Source organism: Chiloscyllium plagiosum, chromosome 16 (genome assembly GCF_004010195.1).
Source record: "Chiloscyllium plagiosum isolate BGI_BamShark_2017 chromosome 16, ASM401019v2, whole genome shotgun sequence".
Classification (NCBI taxonomy): Eukaryota; Metazoa; Chordata; class Chondrichthyes; order Orectolobiformes; family Hemiscylliidae; genus Chiloscyllium; species Chiloscyllium plagiosum.
In genome coordinates this window covers 31647103-31665030 of record NC_057725.1, presented here as the reverse complement: position 1 = coordinate 31665030, position 17928 = coordinate 31647103, and the positions used below count along the sequence as shown (strand labels likewise).

At 43.0% G+C, this 17928-nt stretch overlaps 1 protein-coding gene across 2 annotated transcripts in view; it reads right to left on the bottom strand.

Moving 5' to 3' along the window:
• Positions 1-17928, bottom strand: part of phrf1 (PHD and ring finger domains 1) — a 103265-nt gene that overhangs the window by 18927 nt on the left and 66410 nt on the right. For both annotated transcript variants that reach the window (XM_043705696.1, XM_043705697.1), the window contains exons 13-15: positions 9483-9640; positions 5430-8873; positions 2623-2780 (exon numbers count right to left, since the gene is read on the bottom strand). In XM_043705696.1, coding sequence (XP_043561631.1) covers positions 2623-2780; positions 5430-8873; positions 9483-9640 — 3760 coding nt within the window. The remainder of the gene's footprint in view (positions 1-2622; positions 2781-5429; positions 8874-9482; positions 9641-17928) is intronic.

Sequence of the window (17928 nt, the reverse complement as noted above, 5' to 3'; positions counted from 1 at the left end):
TCCACCTATCCACTCCACCCTCCTCTCTGACCTATCACCTTCATCCCCACCCCTACTCACCTATTGTACTCTATGCTACTTTCTCCCGACCCCCACCCTCCTCTCATTTATCTCTCCATCCTTCAGGCACTCTGCCTGTATTCTTGATGAAGGGCTTTTGCCTGAAACGTCGATTTTACTGCTCCTCAGATGCTACCTGAACTGCTGTGCTTTTCCAGCACCACTCTAATCTATACTCTGGTTTCCAGCATCTGCAGTCATTGTTTTTATCTAGAAGACACCAGTAGCATGCAGAACTTCAAGACAATCAGAGGGTAGAGGTGAGTGTCGTGGCTATCACTGAAGAGACGATGCTGGGGAAGATGAAAGGCTGAAGATGGGATAAAACACCTGGGCGGACCACACCCCAGAGTTTTGAAGGAAATAACTGAGGAGATTGTGGAGGCATTGGTCATCTTTCTGAAATCACAGGAGTCAGGGAGGGTCATAGAGGACTGGAAAATAGCTAAAGTAATACACCTGTTTAAGAAGGGAAGGAGGCAGAAGGCAAGAAATGATAGGCCTGTTAGCCTGACCTTGGTCATTGATACCATTATTAAAGATGAAACTGCAGAGAACTTGGAAATGCGTAACAAAATAGGGCCGAGACAGCACTGCATGATCAAGAGGAGGGCATACCTGACAAATCTGTTAGAATTCTTTGAGGAAGTAATAAGCAAGTTAGACAAAGGAGAGCCAGTGGATGTGATCTATTTGTGTTTCCAGAAGGCCTTTGACAAGACGCCACACAGCATCTATTAAAGAAGAGCCCATGATGTTAGGGGCAAGGCAGTGGCATGGATATAGGATTGGCTGCCTGGCAGAAGGCAGATAATGAGGATAAAGGGGTGTTTTTCAGGATGGCAGCAAGTGACTAGTGGAGTTCTGCAGAGTTAAATGTTGGGACCACAGGGCATTATTGTTAAGTTTACAAATGACACAAAACATAGCTAGAGGGACAAGTAGTGTTGAGGAGGCTGGGAGGTTGCAGAAGGACTTGGACAGGCTACAGGAGTGGACAAAAAAATTGATATATGGATTACAGTGTGTGAAAGTGTGAGGTTATACTACTTGGTAGGAAGAATAGAGGCCTAGACTATTTTCTAAATAGGGAAAGGTTTTGGAATTCTGAAGCACAAAAGGACTTAGAAGTCCGGAGTTCAGGATTCTATTAAGATTAACATGCAGGTTCAGTTGGCAGTTAGGAAAGCAAATGCAATTTTAGCATTCATATGGGTTGAGTGGAGGGCAAATATCTGACAGATTTGAAGTATACTGTGGGAAAATGTGAAGTTCTTCACTTTGGCAGGAAAGATAAGCAAAATATTACCTGAATGGAGAATTCTGAAGTGAAATGGGAATCTACACATTCTAATGTATGAGTTCACAAGATGTTAGTATGCAAGGTTAATGGGGATAATATTCTTTATTATAAGAGGAACTGAGTATAAGTAAGGATGCTACATTACTTTTATGCAGGACACTGGTGAGACCATATATAGCATATTGAGTGCAGTTTTGGTCTCCTTATTTGAAGTAGGAGCAGTTGAAAGGTGGCTTACTGGACTGATATTTGGAATGATTGGGAAGTTTTATGAGGAAAGATTAAACAGACCAGGTTTGTTTCCACTGGGGTTTAAAAGAGCGAGGAGTGATTTGACTGAAGTGCACAAGATCCTGAATGATCTGACAAGGTGGATGCAGAAAAGAGATTTCCTCTTTTGGATAATCCAATAACTAGAGATACTGTTTTAAAATTAGCAGTTATCCTTTAAGGGTAGAGATGAGAAGATATCTTTCTCTCTCAGAACTCTGACAGACTTTGGAACACCTTGTCTTTGAAGGTGATGGAAGTGAGGTAACTGAATATTTTTCAGAAGAGGAAGCTAGATTTTTGTTTGATGATGGAATCAAATGTTATTTTGGTTTTCGAAACACCAAAAATCAGCCATGATCTCACTGAATGGCAGATTAGGTTTGAGGGGCAGAATGGCCTTCTTCTGCTCCTATTTGGAATGAAAATTTAGTGCCATTTCAGGCAGTACATTCCAAATCAGAACACCTGCGTAAAAAATTCTCATTGGCCTTAAGGTTGTTTGCCAATTATCTTAAATAGGTATCCTTTGGTTGATGTCATATATCCAAGGGGAACCCACGTGTGTCTTCTATGATTAGACTTTCTATGACAACCTCAGACGTAACCACATTATTCATTAGAACAGAATGAAAAAAAATCACCTGACTGGTATTGTTTAAAATGGACTGACAAAATTTCAATTCAACAGTCCTTCATTCCAACTGTTACAGAATCAATAATGTTTTTTTCAAGCCAAGGCCTAGAGCCAAGAAGGTTGCATGGAGTTACAGTACAGATCAGCTATAATCTCGCTGAGTGGCAGAATAAGTTTGAGGGGCCAAATGGTTTCACTGACTCCTACACATGGAATTCCTCACAGATGGGGACAATTCGCCCAGAAAGGAATTAAAATATTTGTTTTTGGCATGAATCCATAACCATTATAACCACTGGAGAAGCAGAAATATGCCAGGATCCTATATGCAAAATCGAGGGCTGGCACCAACCTGAGGCGGAAATAGACCAGGAAAAATTGGTGGAGGGATCATAAAATTTGCTGCTGGAGGCTGAAACATCGGCACCTGATTTGGTGGTTGACTTGTTTCTGGAGCTTTCCACATGCTTTCTTTATTAAATCTGTGCACCCTATAGGAGAACGGTGTCCCTGTATGTAAAGACAGAAGACATTTTAAATCTTGCTATATCTCAGATGAATATAATTTTCACAATGCTTTATCTATTAATACAACATAGATTCAAATAGCCATAGTGTGATCTTAACCTTTTACACTTGCCCAAGAATTCCAAAGCTAGCATATTTTAATATCTTCAGTCGGTGTTCATGCTGAGTAATAACATCTCATCAAGTTTATGTCCTGGACATTGAATTTTAATTTTCTGTGCATCCAGCATTGGCAATGTCTATCCAGGAAATGTGGTGGATCTTTTTAAACCACTGAGTGCTTCCACAAGTATGGCCCTTCTCCTAATCTCACCAACTAACAGAAGTAACTTCTATGTCTAATATGTTTGTTCCTCTTAACATCCTACAAGCTTCTATCAAATTAGTCTCTAAACTTCTAAGTTCCAGGGAATAGGATCTTGGAGTTGTGGAAGCACTTAGGCGGTCTGGCAGCATTTGTACAGGGAGAAGTGGTTAAAGTGACTTTTCAAAATTGATGATGATGTCCATATACCCAAACTGGATCATCAACTGCTAGAGATCAATGCCTCCATTACAAGGACACCTGCAGGTAAGATATGAAGACAGTGGACACCAAACAAACTAAGAGACATCCACCAACAGCCAGGTCCTACATCAATAACCTGAAATCAGTAACTCAATACAAAGTCATTGAATATTCAGATGGCACCAGATTAAGACAGGCACAGGAACCAATTGATGTGAACCAAAGCCAGTGTGAATTGAATAAAATATTCAACTGAGCATAACAGTGGGTATTGAACCTTTATTGTTAAGGAGGGCAAAACATCTCATATGGGATCAGAAAAAGAATGAACCACTCAAGTTTGTGAATCAAGATGAAAGAGACTCATCTGTCTCAGTAAATGTATGCAACTAGTTTACAACTGCAATTAATTAGATACTGATCAACAATCCACAGTGCATTTTGTATATGGTATGAACTGCTGTCACTGTGCATTGGTGGAGTAGAAACTGAATGCTTAAAGTGATGGATTGAGTGTCAATCAAATAAACCACTTCACCTTGGATGGTGTCAGGCCTCTTCACAGTGTTGCTGGAGGTGCACCTATCCAGGCAAGTGAAGGGTATTTAGTCATATTCCTGAAATGTGCCTTACAGACAGACAGGCTTTGGGGAGTCAGAGGTGAGTGCTATTTGTTGCAGAATTCCCAGCTTCTGACCTGCACTTCTAGCGACAACATTTATGTGTCTGTCCAGTTAAGATTTCAACATTGGCAATACTAATGAAAGTCATGAGATGATCATTGCCTGACAGACACATGGTGTAAATGTCATTTTCCATTTATCAGCCCAAGCCTGAATATAATCCAAGTCTTGGTGCATGAGAGCACATATTACTTCAGGTTCTGAGGAGTCACGAACGGTAATAGACAGTCAATCATGAGTGAACATCTCCACTTCTAACGTTACAGAACACAGAAAAGTACAACACAGAACAGGCCCTTCGGCCGTAGACGTTGTGCCGAAGATTATTCCTAATCTAAAATAAAATAATCTAACCTACGCACTTCCTCAATTCACTACTGTCCATGTGCATGTCCAGCAGTCAATTAAATGTCCCTAATGACTCTGCTTCCATGCGTTCACAACTCTCTGTGTAACGAACCTACCTCTGACGTCTCCTCTATACCTTCCTCCCAATATCTTAAAACTATGACCTCTCGTGCCAGTCAACCCTGCCCTGAGGGAAAGTCTCTGGCTATTGACTCTGTCCATGCCTCTCATTACCTTGTATACCTCGATCAGGTGCTATGATGCAGGATAAGTTATTACTGAAGCAGCTTAAGATAAATGGACCTGGGATACATCCCTGAGCAACTCCTGAAAAATGCACTAGGCTGTGGTGATTTAACTCCAACGAGAATGACCACCTTCCTCTTTGCTAGATATTCTCTTGATGCCACATTCAATCAAATGCGATTTTGCTGTCAAGGAAATTCAATCTCTCACCTCTTGAACCTTGCTCTTTGTCCAAGTCCTTGCCGGTTCTTTGGAAGAGTTATCCAATTCATTGTAATCTCAGATTGTTTCCTCATAGCTATGCAAGCATTTCTTCTTCAAGTATTCATCCCATTCTCTTCAGTCCACACATTCAAGATTATCAAAGTTTTATTTATTCTCCCTCCCCATCCCACAAATACCTTAGATCAGTATCCTCAGTACAGCCTTCGGCTGAGCACTGAGTGGCAGACTGATTTTCAAGACGATCTGCACTTGCAAATTGCAGATATCCAAAGATGTGGCCAATGTTGAGAGGTAACGATGCTGAACACTTGACATTCCAAAACCCTTTCAAATTCTGGGGAATTGTTTCTAAATGGCAACTACTTTCAACAACAAATTGGCAAAAATTGTTGAAAACATTTTGTCTAACAATGCTGTACTAGTGAAAAATACCTCGAAGTAAACACCGAAATCCTTCCAAATAATGCATTTTCAGTTATCAAGGTTGTGTTAACAATAAATGTTATAATGTTTGATTAAACCAGGTGTCTCAGTGCAATACATCGAAAAAGGAGACAATCTATAATTTGTCTGCAACCAGAATTCAAAGGAAATAGTACAACTAAAAATAATTACACTCACTTGCAGGCCTCCCAGAGGAAGCCTCATCCTTCTCCTCTGTCTCCAGGTTCCAAGTAACTCTCTTGACGATGGGTTTGGTTTTCACTCCAGTGCTTTGGGTACCTGTTTCACTTGTGGTCTTCGTTTTCACAGGCTCTGCTGATTCCAGCAGTGAAATTTCCTTGTAGTCCTTATTGCTTTCTGTTTTCATCGATTCTGGCTTTCCCTCCAATGAGTCATTTTCAATCACATCACTCTGTGCTTCCTCTTGCTTATTTAAAATGTTTGAACCAAAGCTAACTGACATAGTCTCATGATTTGGTTCATTCTTCTGGGAGCAGGAACCTGCTGCACTGTCTAAGTGTTCATTTTTAACAAAATTTACTGTTTCATTAAATAGAGTGCTGGAGTTTTGTTGTTCCTCAATTGTCCTCACATCTGCTGATTCTTCTGGGTCTTCTACAGATACTAGAGAATCTGCAGTGGTGGAATTCTCTGTTACAGGTAAAAGCGTATCGGGCTTAGCTGGTGAATGATCATTAGATGGTTCAGCTTCAGGTCTCAAGGCTGCTTCTTCATTTACTGACAAGAGCGGAATCTCTTCCTGTTTGCCAAGACATATTAATGGAATAGAAACCTCATCTGGAACAGCAGACTCTTGATAACAAGGACTTTTGACTCGGGGAAACTCAGACACAGTACTGGGACTTTTCATTATTGTGTTAGCCTGGCTTGTGCAAGAGCTAATAGTTTCCCAAATGTGGTCAACTCCAACAGAAACATCAGTAATAGTTTCTCCTAAGCTCTCACTTTTACAGCTGGAGTCCTTGTTTTGATCAAGAAGTTCTTTATGTTTTTCTTCTTCCTGTGTACTGTCAATGTACGGCGCTGGTTCCTCTTTAATGGTTACTGAACAGGACGAGGTCTGAACAGCTGGTGTAAAGTTACTTTCCTGCAATTTTTGAGCCTCACAAGAAATAAACAATTCATTTACTGAGTCTTCCCTCTCCAAAGGCTCATTATCTCTGTAAGTTGAAACTTTCTTCTGCAATTGATCCTTCTCACCAAATTTGATTTTTTCTTGAAAGACAGTTTGTTTTCTATCTACTTCTGGGAATTGACATTTTGACTGGGAGCACCTATCTCTCGATCTTGATCTACTCTGGTCTTTAGACCTGGAACGGGTTCTTGATCGAGGTCTTGGCTTTCTTCTTTCCCTGGATCTGGATCGAGTCTTTGATCTTCTCTTTTCCCTAGACCTGGTCGATTTTCTCTTCTCTCTGGAACTTGATCTTGTCCGTGATCTTTTCTTGTCTCGAGAGCTGGATCTAGACCACGATCTCCTTTCTCTGGAACTTGATCTCGACCAGGACCTTAGCTTCTCCCTAGATCTAGGCCATGCTTTTTTCTTATCTCTGGACCTTGACCATGATCTTGAGCGCCTTCTCTCCCTGGACCAAGAGGTTGAGCGTCTGCTTCGTCTATCGTATTGTTCCCGACTTTGCTCCCGTCGGTACAGCTTCCGCTTTCCTTTCTCACTGCTGCTCCAAGAGTGCCTGGAGGAGCCTTTGTGATCCCTTGATCCTGATATTCTCCTTCTTCTCTTGCGACTGTCTGTAGATGTAACAGAGGAGGAACTACCTGACCTCCTTTCTCGAGACCTTGATCTGGAACGTCTTCCTCTTTTCTCCTTGCTCCTATCTTGTTTAGGCTTTCGCCTTCTAAATTTCTCAGAGCTGCTGGAGCGAGACCTTGACCGAGATTTTGATCTCCGTCGTTCCCTTGAGCGGGACCTTAACTTCTTCCGTTCTTTTGATCTTGACCTTGACCTGTATACTTTGTGTTCTTCAGAGACTGAGCTCTTACATTTATGTTGGCTGTGGGAACGTGATCTTGATCGTGATCTCGAATTAGCCTTTGATTTGGAGTGGACCTTTTTATTCACTGTTTTTCTGAGTTCATTTTCTGATGAAGTATCTGCATCAGTTCGCACACAAGTGGGAACGATCGTGGTGACAACTTGTAAAGCACCGTCTTCAGAGCATACAGAAGAATTAATGCCATCACTGTCTGTAGTTATTGTCTGTTTTTCAGACTGTTTGTCATTAGATGTTGAAAAGTTGCAATATGCTTCTTTCGTGCGTTCATTGTCCCACTTTCTCATGTCAGATTCTATGTCCAATTTTATATCTTTGTCCTCAATATTAGCCTGAGGTTCACTAATAACTTCTGCTCCACAGGTCAAAGAAGGTGCAGTAAAAGACTTACAGCTATCAGGACTGTCAGATGGATTCCCTGATGTTAGAGCTTCAGTTTTGATTTTATAAGGCTCTGTTTGCTGTGTGCAAGATAGCTGTGTGGTATTGGTATTGGTATTAAAATAAAGGCTTAATGTATTAGTCGTGTGTTCATTTCCTTCAGAAATATCATTATTTTTGGGCACTGGGGATTCACCTCCAGATCTTGACTCATTCCGATCAGGAGTGGAATTTGATGAAGATGGATCAGAACCAGTGGGTTCAAATGGATCATATATCTCATCTATTTCTTTTTTTATGTTGCGTTTCAATCGAGAAGTATTTTTGCCGCTTTTGCTAAAATGCTGAACTTCATCATCTGTGGGTTCAAATGGGTCGTAGGCATCCAATTTCGGCAGACTAGTCAAATGACCACTACTACTTGTCACTTTTGTACAACCCTGACCAGATGAGCTAGAAACCAAGTCCCGAGCTTGGTGTTTTTCTTGGAAAGTACTGGAGCAGCCAGTCGAACCTGTCATGGTGGAAGATTGATGCCTTTGTTGGACAGGTCTTTCAATATTCTTTCCGCTATTGCCCAATTCCATAGGTTTTGTAGCCTGGCTATTCTGTTCATTACCTGTAAGTCTGTTAATACAGGCTCGAGGTACTCCATTGCTTTGTTTGTTACCAGTTTGAAAGCTTAAACTACCAGTTTGGTTCTTGATCTTTGGTATCCTAGGAAATTCTGATATATCAAGTCTCTTAACAGGTGATTTGGGTGCAACTCTGTTCAGTGTGCCTATATTGTTTTTAAAAAGCAAATTGGAGGCGCTATTCAACCATTTGAAAGGTGTAAAGCCACTGGTACTCTTTTGACTGTCCCCAACACTTTTACTAAATGCTCCTGTCCTTTGTGTATTGAACAAAGAAACAGATTCACCTGGCGCAGGACCAACTGATATTTCAGGCATTGGAGTAAATGTTCCCGAAAAGGCAGGTCTTAGATTGCTGGATGTTGTTTGTTGCCTTGGCTTGGATGTTAAGCCAGATGTAGATGGCAACGTACCCAAGACATGTTTTGCAGTATTAGTTGCAAGACCAGCAGTTTCCTGATCCTCTTTCAAGGCGCTTACAGAGATCCCTGAGATGCAAGAACTTGTTGACGAACATCTATTAGATGTCTCACCAGTTTTGCTGTTACTTGATGTTGATTCTGCAGGTTGCCCTAATGTAACAGCAGAAAGGAAATTCTACAATTAATACATTACACAACACACATTTATAAACTAACTTCTGGGCAATACATTTTAAGAAAAAAATGTCAAGACCTTGAGTGCAGAATAACAGTTCAACAGGATAACACAACATACTTAAGGAACTTCAGTTACATGGAGAGATTAGATAAACTGGAGCTCTTTTCCTTAAAACAGCATACTTAAGAGGAGATTTAGTTGAGGTGTCCAAGGCAATGAGGGCGCATGACAGAACAAGCAGGGAAACTGGGAATTTAGGCTAATGGGAGACAGACTAACATGGACTTTTCTGATCCATCTAGAAACTGATAGAGAAAGCAAGCATGAACTTATCAAGATGGTTGAAACAATGCAATAGGATCTGAACAAATAGGCTGATGGCCAAACAGATTTTTCTGATAACATGAAAGAGATGAAATTTAATGAGTGATGTATGGAGATCATTTTGGGAAGCAAGGGAAAGCAATAAATCAGAGAACTACTATGGACTATAAAGATCATGAAAGCAAATATGCTGACCAGAATTCTTCTACTATAAATTGGTGTCTAAAAATAACTAGATGCACTGTCTTGGATAATACCTCGATCTTTAGGCTTTAGGCTTCCATCCCTATTGATTACAACATCAGAACTGTCCATCAGTAAGACATTCTGTCCTGCTAGGATACTTCCCAACACATCGGGTACAGGCGGAGCTTCTGGTATGCCCTCCTGGGCAACAACTGGAAGTCTTCCATTCCTGTCACAAGGAAAAGATTTAATCTCTGTTTAAACATTCTCTGCCATTGAAGTAAGTCATTTCCAAACAAGTGACTGTAAGACTAATAGCAAAGTAAAAACTGAAGAACTGTGGATGCTGTAAGTCAGAAACAAAAATAGAAGCTGCTGGAAAATCTCAGCAGGTCTGGCAGCATCTGTGATGAAAAATCAGAGTTAACATTTTGGGTCTGATGACCTTTCCTCCAGAAAATGCCGGTTTAAATGCAGAAGATATGGTGGGGGAGGAGATAAAGAGCAAATGACACGTGGGGATAGAGCCTAAAGAGACAGAAGACAGTCAGAGACAAAACAGTGGGTAACGATCTGGCTGGGAGAGGGCAGTACTGTGGCTCAGTGGTTAGCACTGCTGCCTCACAGCATCAGGGACCTACATTTGATTCCAGGCGACTGTCTATAGAGTTTGCACATTCTCCCCCAGTCTGCGTGGGTTTCCTCCAGGCGCTCCAGTTTCCTCGCATAATCCAAAGATGTGCAGGTTAGGTGAATTGGCCACGTTAAATTGCGCATAGTGTTCAGGGATATGTGGGTTAGGTGTATTAATTAGGGATAAATGTAGAGTAATAGGGCAGGGGAATGGGTCGAGAGTGTGGTGCTAGAAAAGCACAGCAGGTCAGGCGGCATCGAAGAGGCAGGAGAATCGACGTTTCGGGCATAAACCCTTCATCAGGAAAGGGGAATGGGTCTGGGTGCGTTACTCTTCGGAGGGTCGATGTGGACTTGTTGGGCCAAATGGTCTGTTTCCACACTGTAGGGAAAGTGAATAGCTGTTAATGGAAACTGTTAGTGACTATCAATGCGACAGAAATATTGGGAGAAAGAAACTGAGTCTTTACAGGAAGCAGGGTGCAAGGTTGTATAGTCCAGATAGCTCTGGGAGTTGGTGGGTTTATGGTGGATATACCACAATTTTTTTTGCGGCAGAACATGGATGCATTCCACAAACCGGTCACCCAATCTACACTTTGTTTCCCTAATGTAGGTGAGACCACATTGTGAGTAGCGAATGTATTAGACTAGATTGTGTGACGTGCAGGTAGAGTGCATGCTTGGGGGGGGAGCAACGGTGTTAGACAATGACGTGTCCAACTGTTGGTGATTCTGTGTGTGCACACGCGCACTCACATGTGCATATACAGTGGGCCAGGGTGCCCCGGAGGGAACTGTCCCTGCAAAAAGGCAAACAAGGGATGCTTTATTGTGGGTAGCCAACTGTAGTGGATTTAGCAGACAAACTGACCAGCTATCTGGACTCTTTATCCTCGCACTCTGCTTTCTGCAAAGACTCCATTCCATTCTTCCAGTTCCTCTGTCTGCATTGCATATGTTTCGTTGAGTTTGCCTCCAAAACTTCCACCTCCTTCCTCAAGCGATGATTGCCCAGCACCATTGTTGACAGGGCCCTCGATCAAGTCCGACCCATCTCCTACACTTCTGCCTTCACCCCCTCTCTTCCCTCTCACAATAGGTTCCCCATGTCCTTACCTACCATCCCACTAGTATCCACGTCAGAAGATCATCAGACATCATTCCTGCCACGTCCAGTGAAGTGCCATCACTGGACAGATATTTTCCTCCCATCAGGACCATTCCCTCCGGGACGCTCTGGTCTACTCTTCCTTTACTCCCAACATTCCCTGCCACAGCCCCACGGCACCTTCCCCTGCAGCCGCCAATGGTGTAACGCCTGCCCATTTACCTCCTTCCTCTTCAGCATCCATGGGCTCAAATATACCTTCCAGGTGAAGCAGCATATTACCTGCATTTCATACAATCTAGCCTACTGCATTCGCTGCTCACAAAGTGGTCTCCTCTACACTGGGGAAACGAAACATGGACTGGCCATAGAACATCTGTGTTCTGCCCACAAAAAAGACCCTGAGCTTCCAGTTACCTGCCATTTTAACACACCATCCTGTTCCCTGGCCAAAATCTTGTCTCAGGCTTGCTGCAGTTCTCCAGCGAAGCTCAGTGCAAGCTGAAATAACAACACCTCCTTTTCCACTTGGGGACCCTGCAACGCTCTGGACTCAATATCAAGTTCAATGATTTTAGGGCCTGAACTCTCCCATGCCTGAGCTCCCAACCACATATACGTGTTGTTATCACATAATGTGCCATTACACACTATTTATTGTTAGCCACCAACAGTCTCCATTAACAGCTATTCATTCTCCCAGCCATGTTGTTATCCACTGCCTTGTCTGTCCAACTGATCTTCTCTCTCTTCAGACTCTATCTCCACCTATTGGTTACTCCTTACCCCTCCCCCTACCCTATCTTCTGCATATCAACCGACATTTTCCTAGCTACAATTGGCTCTGAGGAAGGGTCACCAGACCCAAACATTAACTCTGATTTCTCTTCACAGAAGCATCTTCTGTTTTTGTAAACAGAAAATAGACATTGTTCTGATTTGAGCTTTCAAATTGTCGGAGAATTCATAGGACATTGCACATGTTCTAGAAGAACATAGGACTACAAATTTGCTCTCAACATACACAAATAGTGAAAACTGGAAATATTTTTAACAGGGAATTCTTTTCTCAATGAATTTGACCATGTATAAACTGCCAAAGGGACCAAGGTACTAGGGTTTAAACATGACTATAATGATCAAGTTTAATGGGTCCTAAACTCAGCAGTTCAAGTTTACAGGCCACAATATGAATCATATTACGGTACACCATAAACCTATTAGATCACCATGGATTGAGAACAAACAATTTCTAACTGGAACTATGAAAGCTACGATGGAGCACATCAGGAGAAAGTAGAAGCAAAGTATGCTGGAAATATTGAATAAAAATTAAGTTCAGTCAAAACTCAGCAAGTCAAGCAGCATCTGTGGTGAAAGGAACAGAGTTAATGTTTCAAGCTGAATACAACTGACACTTGAAAGGAAACAAAACAAAGGGTGTTGGGGAAAGAGCAAGGGAATGGCACCAATTAAATGGCTCTTTAAAAGTAGACAGACAATTTCCTATTCTGCAAAATTCTACAATATAAAAATTAAGAGTATCTTTGCTGCGATCCACTGCCAGTGATAACGTCGCCACACCAGGAGCTGAGAGTCAACATTCAGCCTTGAATTTAAATATATAGATATGAGGTTGTTAAAATGAGATATGAGTGGACAAACAGTGAATTGGTCGATGAGAAAAGTTATTTCCAGCTATACTGACTGAGCATTTTGTTTCAGTATATGCAAGGGAGAGATACTGAAGAAAAGGTAAATCCTAAATTGGCTAAAAGCAGAATAAGTATTATAACAAATAACGGGTTGTGTGTTAAAGAATGGCATCATAATTATTACTGAAACAGGGCTTAAAAAGGACAGGAATGGCAGTTCAAGATTTCTGGTTGCAAAGTTGTCAAAAGGATGGAGGAGGATGATACAAGGTTGAGGGGTGGTGAAAAGCGGTCACATTATTGGCTCTATAAAAAAAGCAATGAGAGCTGTGGGGAATGTTATGCTAGAAACAACGTGAACTAAAAACATGATTTGAACTGAAGAACAAGAAGAGGGCCAATTACACTGCTGTGGCTATAGTATGGAACCCCCAACAGTCAGAAGGGCAAAGAGAAGCAAATATGCATGCAAAGAAATAAAAAGGCAGTACAGTGAGGATTTCAACTAACTAGGATAAACTAATTGTAAAATTTACAGCTATGCAATATTCTTAAAACTTATTTGGGATAACGTTTTTGCAGTTAGAAAATGAAGTTTATTTTATTCATTCATGGAATGCGTGCACCACTGGTAACGTCAGCACTTATTGGCCATCTCATCAATCCATTTGCTATAGGTCGACCCACAATGCTGCTGAAAAGAGATTTCCAAGATTTTGATCCAGCAACGTTGAAGGAATGACTACATATTTCCGAGTCTGGATCATCAGTGACATGGAGGTGGTGGTGTTACCATGTCTCTGCTACTCTTGCTTGGTTAGATGGTAGTGATCACAGGTTTGGAAGTTAAGAAGCCTCGGTTTGTTTCTGCAGTACACCTTGTAGACAGTACACACTGCTGCTATTCAGTGCAGTGGTGGAGGGAGCGAGTTCTTAGAAATGCAGTGCCAATCAAGCGGTCCCCTTTGTCCTAGATGGTGTCAAGCTTCTGAAGTGTTGCTGGAGCTACACTCATTCAGGCAAGTGGCACGTATCCCACCAAAATCGTGATTTGTGCCTTGTAGATGCTGGTCAGGCTTTGGGGAGTCAAGAGGTGACTTACTCACTGCAAGATTCCTAGCCCTGATTTGCTCTGGTAGACAGAGTACTTACTAGCTAGTCCAGTTCAGTTTTCAGTCAATGGTGAGATCAGAGAGATTTAGTATTTTAATCATTGCAACCATAATTTAATTTGGGGTTGTTACGGAAAAGAATGGACAAATTTGGAGTGAACTTTTAACTCAGGGAAAGGCCATTTTTACCAGGCTGAGAAGTGATATGGCAAAAGTGGACTTAAAACAACAAATAAATTTAAGTATTAGAGCAGTAGGAGGAGCTGTTCTATGTAGAGAGAGACATGATTCACAACAATCATGCTCTCACAAAGAAAAAGGAGTTGGTTCGAGAATCCAGATTCCTCTGGATATCATAAGTGCAAAAATAGGAAGTATGTTGGATGCTAAGAGCTCAATTCCATTAAAAGCTATGGGGAGTAGAGAAAGTGCAGGAATGAAATTTAAAAGGAAATTAGGAAATCAAGCAGAGTACATGAATTAATAATGCATCAGTAAATAAATCAAAGAGGATAACTAATTAAGAGGTAAATCGTGTGCATGGAGATGGAAGGCGTGGACATGGTTGTTAAATTAATACTTTGAGCCTGTTTTCACAAAAGTAAGAGACAAAGGATGACTGTAGTTACGTGGAAGTATGCAATACTAGGTGAAATAAAGAGTGCAGAAGAAAACCTTGAAGTGTTTACATCACTTTTGAAAATTGATTAATCATCAGATCCAGGTGAAATGTAACCCAGTCCACTACTGCACGCAAGGGACAACAGTGCTCTCAACAATCAACAGAGCTATCAAGCAACATCTGCTCAGCAATAAACTGCTCAGTGATGCCCAGTTTGGGTTCTGCCAGGGCCACTCAGCTCCTGACCTCATTGCAGCCTTGGTTCAACCATGAACAAAAGAGTTGAATTCTACAGGTCTGGTCAGAGAGACAGCCCTTGACATCACAGCTGCATTCAACTGAGCGTGGCATTAAGGAGCCCTAGGAAAACTGAAATCAATGGGTATTGGGGGCAAATTCTCTGGTGGTTGGAGCCATACCTGACACAGAGGAAGATGGTCGTGGTTGCTCAAGGTCAGTCATCTCAGGTCCAGGACATCTCTGCAGGAGTTCCTCAGGGTTGTGTCCCAGGCCCAACCATCTTCAGCTGCTCCATCAATGACCTTTCCTCCATCATAAGGTCATGAGTGGGAATGTTTGCTCTTGATTGTACGATGCTCAGCACCATTCACGACTCCTCAGATACTGAAGCAGTCCATGTTTGAATGCAACAAGATCTGGACAATATCCAGGTTTGGGCTGACATGTGGCAAGTAACATTCACGCCATATAAATGCCAGGTAATGACTATCACCAATAAGTGGCTATCTAACCACTGTCTCTTGCAATTCAATGTTGTTACCATCACTGAAACCCCCACTATCAACATCTGGGGGTTATCAGTGACCATAAACTCAATTGGACTCACTACATAAACACAGTGGCTGCAAGAGTAGGTCAGAGGTTAGGAATATTGCGGCGGGTAACTCACCTCCTGAATTCCTAAAGCCTGTCCATCATCTACAAGGTGAAAATCAGGATTGTGGTGGAATACTCCCCTCTTGCCTGGATGAATGCAGCTCCAACAACACTCATGAAGCTTGATACCATCCAGAACAAAGCAGCCAGTTTGAATGGCACTACATCTACAAGCATGCGCTCCCTCCATCACCAACACTTATTAGCAGCGGTTGTACTATCTACAAGGTCCACTATAGCAATTCACTAAAGATCCTCAGACAGCATCTTCCAAACCCACTACCACTTCGATCGAGAAGTGCAAGGGCAGCAGATATAATGGGAACACCACCACCTTCAAGTTCCCCTCCAATCCACTCACCATCCTGACTTGGGAATATGTCGCTGATCCTTCACTGTCACTGGGTCAGAATCCTGGAATTCCCTCCCTAATGGCATTGTGGGTCAACCCAAAGCAGTTGGACTGCAGCAGTTCAAGAAGGCAGCTCACCACCAACTTCTCAAGGGCAACTAGTGATGAGCAATAATGCTGGCCAGCAGTGATGGCCACAACCCCACAGATGATTTTTTTAAAAAAGGGAGAAAATAGCATCCTTTTGCAATCCTTTTTGGCTGAAAGCATGTTGTCATAATACGGTTTCAAAGTCAGCCTAACCCCAGAAGTGCACAAATCATTGGACAAAAGTCCTAAAAGATGGCAAAAACTATCATTTAGACAGGCACAGATTAATTAAGGACAGTCAGCATAAATTTGTAAAGGTAAGACCTTGTGACTAACTACTTTATTTGCAAGGAAATAACTAAAAGAGTCAGTAAGAGTGGTATATTTGATGATGTCAAGGACCAAAATAGCCCGCTCAGTGCTACAGCGGACGCACAGAGAGGGGAGCCGGAAGGAGCGGGAACCCGGAAGTCGTCAACAAAGGCTTCTGGGAAGGTAAGAGGTTTGAGTGGAGAAGGAACCCGAGACACTACACGTGTAGTGTCTCCCACCCTCCCTCCTTCTCTAACCTAAACAAAAGGACTCAGTCGGCTGAACAGGTAAGCTACTCAGTGTTCTTGTTTTGGAGACTAAGTCTAGAGTTATGGCAGCGCAGGCAGTGGAATGTTCCTCCTGCAGGATGCTTGAGGTAGGGGTGACCACCGATGCTCCTGCTGACTTCACCTGCAGGAAGTGCAGCCAGCTCCAGCTCCTCACAGACCACGTTAGGGAACTGGAGCTGGAGTTGGATGAATTGAGGATTATTCGAGAGGCTGAGAGGGTGATAGATAGAAGCTACAGGGACATAGTTATGCCAGAGAACAGAGGTAGCTGAGTAACAGTTAGAGGTGGGAAGGGGTGGAAGCAGGCAGTGCAGGGATCCCCTGTGGTCGTTCCCCTCAACAATAAGTATACCGCTTTGGAAACTTTTTTTTAGATTACTTAGATTAGATTAAATTAGATTACTTACAGGGTGGGAACAGGCCCTTCAGCCCAACAAGTCCACACCGCCCCGCTGAAGCGCAACCCACCCATACTCCTACATTTACCCCTTACCTTACACTACGGGCAATTTAGCATGGCCAATTCACCTGACCTGCACATCTTTGGACTGTGGGAGGAAACCGGAGCACCCGGAGGAAACCCACGCAGACACGGGGAGAACGTGCAAACTCCACACAGACAGTCGCCTGAGGAGGGAACTAAACCTGGGTCTCTGGCGCTGTAAGGCAGCAGTGCTAACCACTGTGCCACCGTGCCGCCCTACTGTTGGGGGGGACGGCCTAGCAGAGGTAAGCGGCAGTGAACGGGTCTCTGGCACGAGGTCCGGCTCTGAGGCCCAGAAGGGAAAGGGGGAGAGGAAGAGAGCGCTAGTTATAGGAGACTCTAAAGTTAGAGGGACGGACAGGCGGTTCTGTGGACAGGGGCAAGACTCTCGGATAGTTTGTTGCCTCCCGGGTGCCAGGGTCCGAGACGTCTCGGAACGTGTCTTCAGAATCCTTAAGGGGGAGGGTGTGCAGTCAGAAGTCGTGGTGCACATTGGCACCAACGACAGAGGTAGGAAGAAGGGTGGGGAGGTCATTCAAGAGCTCAGGGAGTTAGGTTGAAAGCTAAAAGCTAGGACGGACAGAGTCGTCATCTCTGGGTTGTTGCCGGTGCCATGTGACATTGAGGCAATAGGGAGAGAGTGCAGTTGAACACATGGCTGCAAGGATGGTGTAGGAGGGAGGGCTTCAGGTATTTGGACAATTGGACTGCATTCTGGGGAAGGTGGGACCTGTACAAGCAGGACGGGTTGCACCTGAACCAGAAGGGCACCAACATCCTGGGAGGTAGGTTTGCTAGCACTCTTCAGGGGGGTTTAAACTAATTTGGCAGGGGGATTGGATCCAGACTTGTAGTCCAGCAAGTAGGTTAGCTGTTTTTCAGGATGTCTAGGAATGTAGGGAGGCTGTGGAGAAGGTAGCACTGACAGGGAATACTTGCGGACACAGAGATGGGCTCAA